Genomic DNA, 17,028 nt, shown 5'->3' on the forward strand with positions numbered 1-17,028 from the left:
TCAGCAGCAGACGTCTGTTAGAAAGCTCAACGGTTACTTCAGAGCCATCAGTGACTGGTTAAACCGACGGTATATCACCGGTTGAACCGATGCCTATGCAGAAAAGTGGATAACGGCTAGCAACAGCCCTATGGACTTTGTGGTCTATATATATGCCATTCCCCGGCCATTTTGGTGTTGCTGGAGTTCAGGGAGACCCCATACACATTGAAGAACACCTCCAAGCCAACCAAAATGCAAGTTGATCAAATTCTTAGGTTTAGCATAAGCTTTGTGAGTGAGAGTGCTAGGCTAGCTCAAGTTTGAGTGTGAGATCAAGGTTGTGTGTTGTGCTTGAGAGCTACTCAAGCTTGTACCTCGGTGTGCCGGCCATCCTTGGAGTCTTAGTGGCTCGCCGGCAAGTCTACGACCCTCCGGCTTGGTGTGGAGTGGCGTTGACATCTTTGTGCGGGGGACGTGGAGACCCCCATTCTTCATGGAGAAGTTTCTTAGTGGAAAACGGGATCAAGGTGACCGTGGTGACTTAGTGACAAGCATTTGTGAGTGTTCCCGGAAGATACTTGATTACCGGGAAGCGATACTCTTAGTGAGTGCTTCAACAACGTGGAGTAGGAGTGGCTTTGTGCCGAACCGAACCATGGGATAAATCTCGCGTCAAGAGTTTGCTTCCTCTCATCCCTATTTAAGCTCCCGCATTTCATATTGCAACTTGTCTGTCTTTACATTCTTAGAGTAGTTTCTTGCTAGGATTGGCTATAGGTTGCAAAATTCTTTTGGGATGAGGGTTTCACATTAGTTGAACCATAGTTGTACATTTAGATAGCATGTTTTAATTTAAGTTTTGTGCAAACTAGTTAGAGCCATAGGTTAAGGTTTTAAGTTGCCTAATTCACCCTTCCCCCTCTTAGGCTTCGAGCACCCGATCACTTTCACCGCTCCTCCCTCCCTCTCCTTGCCATGGCCACCACCAGCAGCCGGGATACTGGAGGTAGGCAGCATAGAGATCAGTTGTCGCCTCCCCTCCCATCCCGCTGCTCCCCAGCAGTCTTATCTTCCCCCGCACTCCTCCTCACCTTCGCCTCCCCCATCTCCGATCCCAAGGTCCTGCGGCGGCAGCGGCGACAGAGATGGCGGTGCTGGACGCCGGTGCACCACAATCATGCTCTACCTCGCGTACGTGGCTCCTGCTCACCACTCACCCTACTCCCTAGCCGGCTGGCTCCCCACGCCCTCTGCGCTTGCTTCTGCTTGCCACGGGGAAGGACTCCATGGCATCCCACTCCGCGACCGCTCCCGCGCTCCACCAGTAGGCCTCCGCCGCCAGCTGCCCGCGCACCACGGGGCAAGCGCGAGAACCACAGCGTCGGCGTCCACCATGCCATTGCACCCCTTCACCACGATGCCGGCAGCGCGGCCGTCCCGCACCACCACGTCCGGGGTGCCGAGGTCCCGCGGAAGCCGACGGGTCACCCAGGCTGGGAGCATCGGGTGCGTTGGCACAGTGTGAGCGGTCGCCGCACCCCGCTGCCCGCCCACGGCCGACCAGGAGGCAGGCGTGGCCGGCTCGGCGCCACTGCTCCCTGTCGCGGCCGGCCAGAAAGCCTGCGCGGCTGGCAGGCGCTCGTGCGTGCCGCCGTCCGGGTGCTGAGCCGGCAACCGGGTGCTGCGCGGGGCGTCGGCCCTGACCCTGCGCTGCCTCGCTCCGACGAGCAGACACGCCTCCACGCTGGCCCCGTTCGCGTGGCGCGGCCCTGCAGAGGTGAGGAAGGAGGAAGGAGGTGAAGGAGGCGGCGGCGGAGAGCGGGTGCAGGTGCTGGTCGTCCTCAGTGGGGGTGAGCAGCGTCGGGGCAGGGGAGGAGGTTGACGGAGCGGAGTAGCGGACGGCGTTTGCTCCAAAACATGACAGAATGCTATTTCTAGGTAACATTCGTTCTTTCGATGCTATTTTACGGAATGGCAAAATTTTATTGGTATTTTCCAGATATGGTGATCTTTGGATGCTATGAGACCAATTTTCCCTTCTGAGTAAACCATGGACTGTGAGTCCGTGACCCTGGCCAATTATCTAGTGATGGTTGGCGTGCTGAATGCAGACATAGCGTTCTTGAATAACGAGAGTTCTTTTTAAATGAAATAATTTGGACATAGTTAACAAAGATTCCTTTTTGGCCAACACTCTTGTAATGGAGTGGTAAGCTTCTCAGTTTTCGAAGACACCAACCAAGGTTCAAATCATGATGGCAACAAAAAGAAACCCTTGCTAGCAATCCAAAAAAGAGTAGCAGATCGCTAGCATGTGGCAACTGAGGTTGGTTTGGATCCTCCAACCAAAGATAGTTGCAGTGGTCGCTAACCTAGGGTTGTGCTCGCCCGGGTTACTGTGTGGCCCTATAGGGTGAAGCTGGGATTCAAGAGTTTTCTTGGCTGGTTTGGCTGAGGTTTTTCCTAAGCGTAATGTCGTGGGGCGGTCTTTGCCTCGCCGATCGAGTTTTTTTTAAGATTCCTTTTGTATTTCGTTTAGAGCGAGAACAAGGGATGCATTCGAACTAGAGAAAATTATTTTCTTGGCTTTAAAAAAATTTGTGCTTGCTTTCTTGACCTATTTCTCTTGAACTTGGCTATTTGGCTCTAAAACGAGTTTCGTTTAGTTTCTTGGCCCTTTCCGCCACCTGTAGTTAAGTCTACAGTCTAATTATATTTAAACATATTAGTTTAGGCTTTTAGCCAAGAAAATAACAACATAAAAAAATTCATGATTTTTTGGTATTGTTCCCACTATTAAAAAAATTTCTAGGCATTTATAAAACTATTTTCAGTTTTTAAATCAAAGAAAATCGCAGGAATATGGTAAAACAATGAAAAATTCACTGGAGTCATATCTTAGCATGCTGCATCCAACAAAACTCACCAACACGCTATTTGAGCTACTGAAAAGTAGATATTGCTATTAATAGATAACTGCAGGTGACGGAAGAGCTAAGATCTATTAATACCAATATATACATTTTTGTAGCTCAAATAGCATGCTGGTGATTTTTGCTGGATCCAGCATGCTTAGATATTACTCCATTGAGTTTTCACTGTTTTACCACGTTTTTGTGGCTTTCTATGATTTAAAAACTGAAATTTGATTTATAAATATCTAGAAATTATTTTGCTAGTGGGGAAAATACCAAAATTCACGAAAAATTCCTTTATGTTATCATTTTCTTGGCTAAAAATCTAAACTGCCGTGTTTGAATATAATTAGATGGTAGACCTAACTGCAAGTGACGAAGGGCTAAGAAACTAAACGAAACTCATTTTGGGACCAAATAGCCAAATTCAAGAGAAATAGAGCCAAAAAATTAAGCACAACTTTTTTTTAGAGCCAAGAAAATAATTTTCTCTTGGAACCACATGTATGCATGAAAATGTATGTGTGCACAAATGATAAAATGTAACACATATTTTTCAACAAAATGTGATAAGATGCTAAAGTTGTTTTACATAGAATTGTCACAATGTTATTTATCTCAACACTACTATCGTAGCACTAAAACCATTTCTATCGGTACGTCAACAGCAGGCGTCTGTCAGAAAGCTCAACGGCTACTTCGGAGCCATCAGTGACCGGTTAAACTCACGGTATATCACCGGTTGAACCGATGCCTACACAGAAAAGTGGATAACGGCTAGTAATGACTCTATGGACTTGGTGGCCTATATATATGCTTCTCCCCAGCCATTTGAAGCTTGCTGGAGTCTAGAGGAACCCCATACACATTGAAAAAACGTCTCCAAGCAATCCAAGAGCATATAGATCAAATCCTTAGGTTTAGCACAAGCTTTGTGAGTGAGAGTGCTACGCTAGCTCAAGTTTGAGTGTGAGAGCAAGGTTGTGTGCCTTGTGTGCTATGCTTGAGAGCTGCTCAAGCTTGTATCTCGGTGTGCCGGCCATCCTTGGAGTCTTGGTGGCTCGCCGGCAAGTCTACGACCCTCCGGTTTGGTGTGGAGCGGCGTGGACGACTTTGTGTGGGGAACGTGGAGACCCCCATCCTTCGTGGAGAAGCTCCTTAGTGGAAATCGGCATCAAGGTGACCGTGGTGACTTGACATAGCCTTGGTGGCGAAGTCAAGAGTTTCGGGAGAGACTTGATTACCAGGAAGCGATACTCTTAATGAGTGCTTCAACAACATGGAGTAAGATTGGCTTTGTGCCTAACCGAACCACGGGATAAATCTCGCATCAAGAGTTTGCTTCCTCTCATCCCTTTTAAGCTTCCACATTTAATATTGCAACTTGTGTGCCTTTATATTCTTAGAGTAGTTTCTTGCTAGGATTGGCTATAGGTTGCTAAACTCTTTTGGGATGAGAGTTTCACACTAGAAAAACCGTAGTTGCACATCTAGATAGCATGATTTAGTTTAAGTTTATGTGCAAACTAGTTGGAGCCATAGGTGGTTTTAAGTTGCCTAATTCACCCCTCCCCCTCTTAGGCTTTGAGCACCCGACCACTTTCAAACCTTCTCACTCTTCAACGGTAAGATGATGGTGGTTGTAGGTAGGACTTTGGAGCATCCATATATCGTAAAGGCTAGGTATGGATTCCACCCACTCAGGGACGATGTATCCAATATTGCATTCGGCACATGGTTTCTCATTGAACTTAATATGATAACCATTACTGAATATGTGGGGCTGGCTTGATATCAAGAAAACACTCTTGAACCCAATACCTGAATCAAAAGGCACAAAATATTATATCTCGTAGTTAGGCACAAGTAATAAGCTGATATGCAGTGCGTGTTGTAACTCTTTGCAATAAATTATGTGGGGTGGGTAAATAGGTAATCAAGCTAGCTTGGGAAGGAATAATGAGGGAACTAGTAACTGGCTCCAGTATCCTCAAATAGATCCTCAGGTGTCAACTCAGAAAATACTAAACAGAGTTGACAGGTGAAACTGATTTTTTTTGCATGAACCATCCTAATAAACTAACAGACAAGGATAAATTGGGCCATTTCAATGATAGCTCATACAGGCAGGGTTAAACTTGTTGATCTAATCTTGAAAGCATTGTATGAGCATACACTTTTAAGCGGTATGGTGCATCACTTAATTTACAATGTTTATTTACCGATTTGCTTTTTTAGTCCATCCCAAGAGTAAACTTTATGATTATCCACACTGAACAGAATATATGGAGGTCATGATTGACGTTATCTAATAGCACTAACTTATTAAAAATATATCTAATGGCCTTGTTTCAGTTTCACAGGATGCAAATGTCTGAGATCTTCTACGCAAAGACGTATCTAACTAATTTTGCCAACATGAAAAGCAAACATTTTTTTCAATTAATGAAGAAGGAATAGACTGGTATAAAAAGCTGTGTCTATTTCCCTTGTTTGTTGACTTCCCGACACGACAGATGGACTCCATATTAGTTGATGAAAAGCCCCTCTCATTGTTGAAGATGAGTAAAGTTGAAGATGCACCAGATCCGGTAATATCCTTGGATGTAATTAGAAACTCCAAGGAAGGTACTACTTCAGAAGGATATACATTGTCTTCTGCATTCTGTTTTTTAGGAAGAAAACATTAATATAAGTAGTAGTACTAAGATATGTAGAAAAAACTGACAAATTAGAGAGAAGCACACATGTGAACAGTATTTCAGCATACAGTAAATGGTCAGGTGATGGATCACAACTATAGGAAATGAAAAGGTTATGCATTCTTCTACCCAAATAAATTATCAACCGTTACATGCATGCATAACAGTTATAACGGAGGAAAACAAATAGCACAAACTCAGTCATACACACTACCTTTGCAAAAATATGTGCACACAAATAAACTAAGCAATCAATAACACTTCAGATTTCATCAACATAGACTCTTGGTTGCCACTTATTTCTAATATTGCGTTACTTTGTTCATAACCAACCAAGAAGGATATACAAGCATAAATCATAAGTGAGTTATCCAATTAGGGGGTTTCTTGCATTGTGCTCCTCCCAGTAGTGGTAGTCAGTAGTGACAATACTTGGTTCTGTCATACTCGGACTCAACAGCATAAAAATGTGGCCAACAGGGATCTCCACAGCATAATGTTGGGCAGCTAACAGTGTTACTTTTTATTCCCTCCATTTGATTGCAATTTCTTATGCATGGCATCTCACTGGCACAACATGGTCTTACGTAAATTACTGATCCATAACCGTAATCGCAGCCAAAGGCTACACCAGTATTTTTAGTTCTATTTTCTGGACTAATAATAAGAAATCTTTTTTTGAAACAAAGATTTCTTATTATTAGTCCAGAAAATAGGAACCAGAAATCTTAACTGAAGTATTAAAGTTTTTTTTTCTGATTGGTAATTTTTATTTTATTGCCTCTTGGGACAAAGGGTGTATGTGTGATCTGGATGGCTGGACATGGTCATTCTACAAATCTGGTTTATTAATAGCAGAAAAATGGAATACATTTGTGCTTCTGTCGATCTCCCAATGGGGTCGTAATTGGATGAAGGATTTAATCAGGACCCAATGGAAACCAAGGTTTGAATGAATTTTTTTTGTTAATCAATTGAGATTAATACTTCTCTATAAAATATTTTCCACACGCGGTCAACAGATGTGTGTGTGTGTGGTGTGTGTGTGTATATATATACACACACACACACCCATACATATACAGAAGGCCAACTCTGAGATGGATCCAACCAAACAGTAAGCGCATAAGCAAATTGCAGAACTTGGATAGTGTACTGGATCGAACGACTAAGCTACCAGTCACACAAGAACAGCAAGAGATGAAGGGATCTGCTGACCTGCACGAGCTCCATGAGGAAGTGGACGTCCTTGGAGTAGAGCTCCTGGCTGAGGTAGTTGACGGCCTGGTGCATGTCCTCCGCCAGCGGGTTCTGCTCGCCGCGCCCGATGAAGTAGCGCTCCCGCCGGATCCTCTCCACATGCTCCCGCGGCGACAGCGGCGGAGCCGGCGCCGGCGCCGGCCCCCAGGACGGCGACATTTGGGTGGTTCCTCTGGACTACCGACTACGGAGGGGAAGAGACGGACGGCGCGTGTTCCGAGAATGTGGAACGAGAGGTCTTTCTCCTTTCTTTTGGGTTTCCAGGCTGCTTTTATAACGATGCAGATGACTGCGGAGATTCTTGTGTTCCTTCTTGCTAGGAAGCCCCTTGACTCCTACTGAACTACAATATAGAGCACTTTTATATTTCTCCTTGGCACATTAACTAAAAAGTACTTGCAGGAGTATTGTCAGTTTATCAGTCCTCAGAAAAAAAATAATATTAGTGTCCTTCGATAACACAGCAGAAATAGCATTTCATATTTTCACAAACTAAATTATTATCTAACATGTGTATAATTGATAATTTGCTATTTTGAAATTTATGTAATTAAAAAGGTTAAACTTTAATAATAAATTGCTCCTGATCGAGAACTTCATATGTCTTTCAACTTCCATGACACATGAAAAGGAGATGTGGCTCATAAAATTGGATGCATGCGTTGGGGGTTGCAACTATGGAAGTTGGAAAGTCTAAATTAATTGCTCCTATTAAGAACGCTGGAGGATTTTGGGAGGCCAAGGGGCAGGGGTGATATGTTGATATAGTGATAGGAATGACTACACAACATTCGAGTGATTTTTAACTTCTATCTCACTCGATTCTAGAACCTATTAAAACACGCCACGTATCAACTTTCCGGTGATAAATAATTGAGTGAACAAGACAACAAAATCAACCAATTTCTAAACCAAACCAACAGAAAAAATCGAGTGAAAGAGCAAACATAAATCAATCAGAAAATGACGATACAGACATAACTGAAACAACCGAAAGTTTTAAAAAACAAAACAATCGTATGGAACCAATATATTTAATCTTGTACAATTTTAATTTAAAAATATATAAAGGCCAACTTGGATTATGAAGAGGCCACTAGGGTCATATGGCCTATTACCATCCTTAGGTCCAACGTAGTTACTACGTCACTCGAGGACTGTTCATGATCATGGACAGGGGGGCGAGAAGCCACTCGGGTCAGCGGCGGCAGTGGCATTGCAGGTGCCTGATCAGTTTCAGCGAGTCTGCATGTTCCATTCCCCATGGTAATTCCATGCAGGCCACTATCCCCTCGCGACGGCCACGTCCATGCTGATGGGCCAGGTGTAAAAGTCCCATTCAAAGTGAAGAATGTGGAGTATTCTCTCCTGGTTGTGATGAGTGAATTGTCAACCGTGCGGTGTGATCGTGTGCTTGGTCTTTGGTTGCAGGTATACGAGCGTCGAGTGTCGACGGAGAGCTGCCGTGGAGGTGCTGTGGTCGATGGACCGTGCGGTGGACGGCGGTGAAAGGCAGCCGGGACCGGAGCTTGGGCCGGGCGGCAGCTGTGGCGTCCACTCCTGGATCGAGGGCGCAAGCACCGGTGGATGGCGAGTTTCTTGGTTTGTGCCACAAAACCAAGTTGGAGGACGGCGGTTGAAGACGCCAAGTCGTGGAGGCACGGGCGTCGGTCTCGGGACTGGTGGAGGAACGGGCGTCGACGGCGTCTAGGGCCTCGCTGCGGGCGAGGAGGTGATGGGCGTCGGGCGGCGTCTAGGGCCGTCAGAAGGCCGAGGCGGGAACAGCGTCCAGGGCCACGACGTGGAGGCGGGAATCTTCCCGCGCGTGGAGTTTTGGCGGTTTTCTCAAAACCGGCCACCCAACTAGGTTTCGCGGACCCTCCAAAACCGCGGACAGGATCTTCATCCCCATGGCGGCATCGCGAAGAAGACTTCGACTCGAAGAAAGAACCTTGGCCGTCGGATGAGTCCTTGTATCTTTTTCCGGTTTTGCCCATAAGGGCCTTCTAGTTTAATTTCAGCTCTTAGGGGTATTTTAGTCTTTAGAGGTAGGTTAGGAGGATACGAGAAAGAGGAGGGCAGCAGCATAAGGTGCGCTTCATTCCCTGGAAAAAAAACATACGAGCGCCCCTCCCTGCTCCTGCCGTTCTCTTGCTTCCTCCTCCCTTCTCCTCTCTAGGGATTGAGAGTTTAGCCATGGATTTTTGAGACTCTTGTACAGAGATTGATTTGGAAAGGAGGCCCTTCCCTCCATGTGCCCTCTGGGCTTTTCAATCGAATTCAATTCCGTGTCTATTTGGAGCTCTAGGTGTTTGAATCTTCCGATTTCTTGAGTTCTTCGTTTTGGGGATTCATCCACTTGTTGTTGTGGTTCTTAAGACTCTTTGAAGTGATTCTAATCCACCTAGCCTAGTGCTAAATCCTAGGGAATCACGAGTCTTCTCAAATCGAAGCTTTTCATGTTCTAGGAAAACCCCATTCTTGCTCGGGAATTCCTCGATTCCTCCCAAACCATGGAGTGATTCGTCGATTCCTTTGTTGGGTATGTTCACAAGATCTTTGTGATCGTGCCTGCAAAATTTAAGCTCCTTTGGACTTGTTTTGATCCTCCAATCGTCAAGTTTTCCAAAGGTCGCGGGCTGTGAAACACCAGTTCTGCTCGGGCTGGGTTTTTTGTTATCGCCGGTTGAACCGACGCTTGAGATCAAGATCGTCGGATCAACCGGTGAGTAGAAGTTTTGGCTTTTAGGGTTTTTGGCCTTTCTATTTGGTTGCACCGATGCATTAGTTCCACATTCATCGGTTCAACCGGTGAAGCTTCACCAGCGATCCCTGCATGCTGTTTTGCTCATTGCACCGGCGTATAGAAATTCATCAATGTCGGTTCAACCGGTGCTCAGTGCCATTCGTTTTGCAGTCTCTCTGGACAACTGCACTGATGCTAGGGTTTTGTTTTCATTGGTTTAACCGGTGCTCGTTAAGTCTGTTTTGAGGCGTCTCTGGACAACTGCACCGACGTTGACTCTTGATTTTGTCGGATCATCCGGTGTAGTAACATCGGTTGAACCGACGCTGTTAAAACCTATACATCGGATCAACCGGTGCTTGCTTTTCTCTTGCTACCAGCTCTGTGACGTCGGTTAAACCGGTGAAGACCTTCTTCATACGTCGGTTTAACCGGTGCTCATATACTGTGCTTTCTTTGTGGCTTGCTCGCCGTTCTTGATTCGATCTCTTCGCATCTTGTTCCTAGGGTATGTGCTTTGTGTCTAGCTCAACTATAGCTACACTTTGCACAATCTAGAAGAGAGGGCTTGTGGTGCGTGTTTTGGATCATAGGTTAAACTTTCCCTGAAGAAAGTTTTAATTGGCTCCCATTCACCCCCTTTGGTCGCTTTTTCGGTCCATCAATTGGTATCAGAGCTTGGTTATGGTTTTCATTACCCTAACCGGTTCGAAAACCATTTGACGACCATGGCAGGTCTTGGTAAGATCCCTGTGTTTACCGACGAGGACTACACCTACTGGAAGGTTCGCATGCGGGCCTTCTTGCAGAGCTTGGGAGCCGAGGTTTGGGATATAACCAAGAACCAGGCTTACGAGGTGCTTGCCGTTCGGTTCACTCCTCTTCAAGTGACTGAGCACGAGGCTAACGCCAAGGCTGTCAATGCCTTGTTCGCTAGTGTTTCTCGTGCAGAGTTCTCACGCGTCCAGGGTTTTCAGGAAGCCCACAAGATTTGGACGTGCCTTGAGAACTACCACGAGGGCACACCTCAGGTTAAGGCTAGACTTTTTGAGACTTACCGGCGTGAATATGAGAACTTCACATAGGGGCTGGGTGAGAGCATTGGCGACATGTTCAGTCGGTTTCAATCGATTGTGAACAAAGTCAGTGCTAACAGATCTGCTGATGCCCTTGACTATATAGAGCATGAGAAGGCTCTCAAGTTGCTCTACGCACTTGACCGCTCTGTATGGGATCTCAAGGTGAACACGATCATCAAGTCTGTAGGCTATGAGACTCTGACCGTGAATGAGCTCTTCTGCAAGCTCAAGGCCACTGAGGTGGATAACCAGACACGAGCCAAGCTCAATAGTGCCCCTCCTTCCAAGAGCATCGCTCTTGTGACTGGCCTAGGCGGATCGAGCTCTAACGCTAACTCTGCTCTTGGTTTTTCTCTTACCTCTTTGCCTTCTGTTACAGATGAGCAGTTGGAGATACTGGGCGACGACAACTTGTGCCTCCTCATCAGCAAGTTCCAGCGTATCTACCACAACAGGTAGAGGCAAAAGAACCCCGGGTGCTACCACTGCGGCGATCCGAACCACTTCGTCGCCGACTGCCCCAAGAAGTCCGGCGGTGGCCAGAACAACAACTTTGACTACTACCACCACCGTGACCACGACGAGGGAGGCTCCAACAAGGAGCGTCGGCGCCACAAGCACCGAAGCCGTGACCGGGACAAGGGAGGGCGCTTCAACAAGGAGTCGATCAAGAAGCGCTTCTAGTACAAGGCCCAGAAGCGGGAGAAGGCTTCCTTGGCGCAGCTCAGCGACCTTGACAAGAGCTCCGACACCGACCACTCTTCTTCACCGACCTCCGATGATGGTGACAAGAAGAAGAAGAAGCGGGACAAGGAAGCCACCGGCTTCATCGGCCTTTGCTTGGCGGCCGGTCGGCGCAAGAGTTTCTGCACCATGGCGGGTGAGGCCAATGGTGCTCGAGCTTCTCCAGGTGGACATGCTACACCGACGCACGATGACTCTTCTCCTGGATCCGAGAGTGATTCAGAGGTAAATTCCACTATCGACCTGCTTGATACTGAGGTTAGGAAGTTGTACGCCGCTCTCGACAATCAGAAAAAGCAGCTTAAGGAAAAAGCTGAGCTGGCTTTTATTAGAGAGAAATCTGGTGAGGATGAGTGCGCTGGCTGCATATCTCACATGAACGATCTTGTTGTTCTCCGTGCAAAGCATGATGAGAACGTAGCGAACTTGGATGTTGCCAAGATCTCGCTGGCTGCCGTGTCTCACGAGCTAGCCAGGGCCAAGCATGAGCTTGAACTGGCCAAGGACTCTCCTATCGTTAGTGATGTGCTTGAATGTGATGAGTGCTCCATCTTTAAGTCTGATCTAGCTTCTTTGCAGTCTAAGTTTGCTACTGTTGTGTGCGAGCTAGAAGAGGTGAAGTCTAGGCCAGTTCTGCTTGGTGCTTGTTAGCTTTGTCCCACGCTTAGGTCGGAGCTAGATAAGAAGAACGCTTTGATTAAGTCTTTGGAGAAGACTAAGGTCGTGGAGTCTAGCCCACCTATTGATTGTCTTGTTTGCCCTGGTCTGATTTCTGATTTGGATGATCTTGTGGTAGAGAAAGCCAACTTGGAGAATGAGAACACATATCTTAGGGCGATTCTTGGTTGGGTTTCTGGTCGTGAGCCGCAGTTGTGCATGATGATCAAGCAGTTTAAGCATGGTGATGGGTTTGGGGTCGGTTACACCTACACGAAGTCAGACTTTGACATGCTGTATGGTAGGATTGGCATGGCTGCTAGAGTTCCGAGTGCCCTAAACACTGCTAGTACAGGCACGCAGCCTTTGTTTGTTGACCCCGTGGATGGTGTGCTTAAAGAACCACCAAAAACACCTCCACAGAAGCAGGTTTGGGTTCCAAAGTCCAATGAGCTGAGGAATCCCCTCGATACGCTCCCTGCTGCCACAGCCCAGGTTGCCCAGAAGAAGGGGGCTGCTCCTTCCCGTCCAAAGGCGGGGCCTCCACCTCCCAAGAGAGAGGTGAGGTATCACTACGAGTACTGTCATAGACATGGTCACTTGGAGGAGTTTTGCTTCAGAAGGAAGCGGGCTGTGAGGCATGAGCAGGAGAGACATAACTCGGACATGTACTCTGCTCGAGTGCATGGTCCTCCTCGGTGTGGTGGTAGGCAAGATGCTAGGGCGCGCTGTGTAGGTGGAGGACAGGGAGACGGTGGTGATTACCGTGCTCCAACGGGTGGTCACTTTGCCGGTCGTGCTCCTAGTCGTCCTCAGTACGGCTATGGACCATGAGACCGAGGCTTTGGAGGAGGTTACGAGACACCACGCTTTCCTCGCGGTGGTGGTCGTCAGCCTCGCGGTAGATGGGACGGGGGATACGCTTTGCTTGATTTTGCTAACCCTTCTGTAGAGCAAATGGCACGACACTGGTTTGCTTCACACTTTGCTAACCCCAGTGTTGAGACATTTGCTCACCCTTTGTCTCGCTACTAATGTGCAGGTTAGAGGCTTGGAGAATAGGTGGATCATGGACTCTGGTTGTTCGCGCCATATGACCGGGAATGACAAATGGTTCTCCAGCCTCACCCCGATGCACTCAAAGGAGTACATTGTGTTCGGGGACAATGGAAAAGGAAAGATACGTGGAATTGGCGCTGTTCGTGTTTCCGATCGCATTACCCTAAGAGAAGTTGCTTTGGTTTCGAACCTTGGGTTCAATTTGCTTTCTGTTTCGCAACTTCTTGATGAGGGGTTTGAAGTTCGCTTCAAGAAGGGTTGTTCTCGTGTTTTAGATTCCAGAGGAGATTTGGTTTGCCGGATTTTACCTCGCGATCGGGTTTTCTTGGTTGACTTCTCTGGAATTTCTCTTGGTCCTCCTTATTGCTTGTTGGCTGGTCCTTCTTCTGATTTGTGAAAGTGGCATAGGAGACTTGGACTTTTGAGCTTTGACTTGTTGTCGAAACTTAGCTCACTTGGTCTAATCCGAGGATTGCCCAAATTGAATTTTGAGAAGGATCTTGCTTGCCACCCGTGTCGCCACGGGAAGATGGTTGCCACCTCTCATCCGCCTGTTAATCAAGTGATGACCACTCACCCTGGAGAGTTGCTACATATGGACACAGTTGGTCCTTCTCGGGTGATATCAGTTAGTGGGAAGTGGTACGTTCTTGTGATCGTGGATGAGTTTTCTCGCTATTCTTGGGTCTTTTTCATGAGAACCAAGGATGAGGCTTTCGAGTTTGTTCGAGACTTGATCTTGAGGTTGAAAAATGAGCTACCCCATGTCATGAGAGCGATTCGCAGTGACAATGGAACAGAATTCAAAAATGCTCGTTTTGATAGCTTTTGCAGTGTTCAAGGTCTTGAACACCAGTATTCTTCCCCCTACACTCCACAACAGAATGAAATTGTAGAGCGGAAGAATCGGACGCTGGTTGAGATGGCTAGGATGATGCTCGATGAGCATAGGACTCCTAGAAAGTACTGGGTTGAGGCGGTTAACACCGCTTGTTATGTGTCCAATCGTATTTTCTTGCGTGCTTTCATGCACAAGACTTCTTATGAGTTGCGATTTGGACAACAGCCCCGTGTTGACCATCTCAGAATTTTCGGTTGACGGTGTTTTGTGCTGAAGGAAGGAAATCTTGATAAGTTTAAGTCTCGATCGTCTGATGGTATTTTTATCGGTCATGCTTCTCACTCTAGAACTTACCGTGTGGTGATTATTGATACTAACATCGTCAGAGAGACTTGTGAAGTCACTTTCGACGAGACTGCACCGTGCAATTATTCTATCTTTGAGGTTGCAGGAGATGATGAGCTCGGCACCCCCATTTTTGAAGATGAGGAGAAAGAAGCTGCGGAGCGTGATGCTGAGGCTACCACGCGTGCTGTGGACCCAGCCGCCTCCGCCACGAGCTCGGACGATGACGATGGCCCCGACCCGACTACATCCACTTCCGGGGGCCGATTGAGCAGGTGACTCAGCCTTCACCAGCTGCACCTGAGGAGACACCAGTTTTGGTTGAGGAGGAGGCGACTTCAACAAGAGAAGCACCGCGACACATTCAACGTTGTCATCCACCTCAACAGATGCTAGGTGACCTCAACGAGTGAGTCACAAGGTCTAAGGTAACATGTATCGCTGGCTTTGCTCATTCGATATTTGTTGCCTCTTTTGAGCCCAAAGATGTTGGACACACACTTTTTGACTCCATGCATGAGGAACTCGAAAATTTTGAAAGGAATCAGGTTTGGGTTTTGGTTGAGCCTCCGCCTACTTGTAACCCCATTGGAACCAAGTGGGTTTTCAAGAACAAGCAAGGTGAAGATGGGTTGGTAGTGCGGAACAAGGCTCGACTTGTAGCCCAGGGGTTTTGCCAAAAGAAAGGGATAGATTATGAGGAAACTTTTGCCCCGGTAGCACGCTTAGAAGCGATTCGAATTTTTCTTGCATTTGCTACTTCCAAGGGTTTTAAAGTTTTCCAAATAGATGTGAAATCTGCCTTCTTAAATGGTTTTATTGAAGAGGAAGTTTATGTGAAACAACCCCCTGGTTTTGAAAATCCCAAGTTTCCAAACCGAGTTTACAAACTTTAGAAAGCTCTTTACGGTTTGAAACAGGAGCCTAGAGCTTGGTACGATAGGTTTAAAGATTTCTTGTTTGCTCAAGGTTTTAAAATGGGATATGTTGATAAAACCTTATTCCTCATGCGCTCTGGCTCTGACTTTTTTTTGGTTCAGATTTACGTGGATGATATCATTTTTTGTGGCTCTTCTCACGCTCTTGTTTCCAAGTTTTTTGAGCAGATATCCAGGGAGTTCGAGATGAGCATGATGGGTGAGCTGCAGTTCTTCCTCGGGCTGCAGATCAAGCAAACTCCTCAGGGCACGTTCGTCCTTCCAGCCAAGTACACTAAGAACTTGCTGCGGAAGTTCGACATGAGTGACTTGTCTCCTCAGCCGACTCCGATCAGCACATCGACGGCGCTTGATGCGGACTTGGATGGCGAGGCGGTTGACCAGAAGGACTACAGGAGCATGATTGGCTCCCTCCTGTACCTGATGGCGACCCGGCCGGACATTTAGTTTGGGGTCCGCCTCTGTGCGCGGTATCAGGCTTCACCGCGCACCTCCCACAAGCAAGTGGTGAAACGCATCTTCAGGTACCTCAAGTTCACTCCTGAGTTCGGTCTTTGGTATTCTGCGGATTCATCTCTTGTTTTAGTTGGTTTCTCGGATGCCAATTTTGGTGGGTGCCGGTTGGATCGCAAGTCGACTTCTGGCACTTGTCACTTTCTCGGTACATCGCTGGTTTCGTGGTCCTCTCGCAAGCAAGCTAGTGTAGCGCTCTCTTCCACAGAAGCCGAATACGTTGCCGCTGCTAGCTGCTGCTCTCAGATTCTTGGGATGAAACAAACCTTGCAGGATTATAGGTTGAGTTTTGGTAGGGTTCCCATCTTTGTAGACAACATGTCTTCCATTTGCATTGCAAAGAACCCAGTGCTCCACTCCAGAACCAAACACATAGACATCAGGTTCCACTTCCTGCGAGATAACTATGAGAGAGGCCACATAGACATGATCCATGTACCCTCCGAGAGGCAAACCGCAGATATCTTTACCAAACCACTTGAGCTTGACACTTTTGCTCGCTTGAGAGGGGAGCTTGGGGTTTGTTACCTCTTTTAGTTGCTAGCTTTTCTTTGGTTAGCTTTGTAGGTTTTATTTTCTCTTCTCTTTGTTTTCTAGGTTTGATAGTTGGTTTGTGCATATGCATTGTACATTTCTATATTTTGCATTGCATCACTTGCACTAGCATTCTTGTATACTTTGCTATGACCTCCTGGTGCTTGCTAGTGTGAGTTTGTAAACGTGATCATGTTCAGCTTGCTCTTCTGTGTATATTACATCCTCTGAGTATAGCTGCTTTTGTTTTGAAAATCTGAAAACATGGTCACTCTGTCTAGGCTACTAACATGTTAGGGCGTGTTGATATGCTTTGCTATCTTATTCATGCTAGTGTAGCTTCTTGATACTTAACTTGTTGCAATTCATATTTGACATGATCTAAAATTGATAAAATTGCTTGAATTGTGCTTGAAATGGAATGGAAAGATCCAATTGGGATTGCTTGTCGCACCGATCGAGTTTTCGGGACGGCTCACTTTGCACTTGTGAGAACCCGGGCAAGGCTGTGCATGACTGAAACGAGTGTCTTAAGTTTCTGATTGCCTTTGGCATAGGCTTGGCCTCGTTGCTAAGTAAAGCATGACAAGCTTTCAACCCCTGGCATTAACAATTGCTCGATATAATTTGATTGCATAATGGATGTTTGCAACATGCCTTGGCTGTTTTTGGCTCACCTGTATGAGTTTGATCAGCATTGATTTCCATTCCCT

At 46.7% G+C, this 17,028-nt stretch overlaps 1 protein-coding gene across 1 annotated transcript; it reads right to left on the reverse strand.

Annotated features, from left to right (window-relative positions):
• Nucleotides 1-5,286: 5,286 nt before the first annotated feature.
• On the reverse strand, nucleotides 5,287-7,039 carry LOC120644439 (protein NO VEIN-like). Its single transcript, XM_039921067.1, has 2 exons — nucleotides 6,818-7,039; nucleotides 5,287-5,562 (listed from the first exon to the last, which is right to left on the reverse strand). Exons 1-2 carry the CDS (start codon nucleotides 7,016-7,018, stop codon nucleotides 5,302-5,304), a joined length of 462 nt encoding a protein of 153 aa, XP_039777001.1. The 5' UTR covers nucleotides 7,019-7,039; the 3' UTR covers nucleotides 5,287-5,301.
• Nucleotides 7,040-17,028: the final 9,989 nt, after the last annotated feature.

This window comes from Panicum virgatum, chromosome 8K (assembly GCF_016808335.1).
Source record: "Panicum virgatum strain AP13 chromosome 8K, P.virgatum_v5, whole genome shotgun sequence".
NCBI classification, from domain to species: Eukaryota; Viridiplantae; Streptophyta; class Magnoliopsida; order Poales; family Poaceae; genus Panicum; species Panicum virgatum.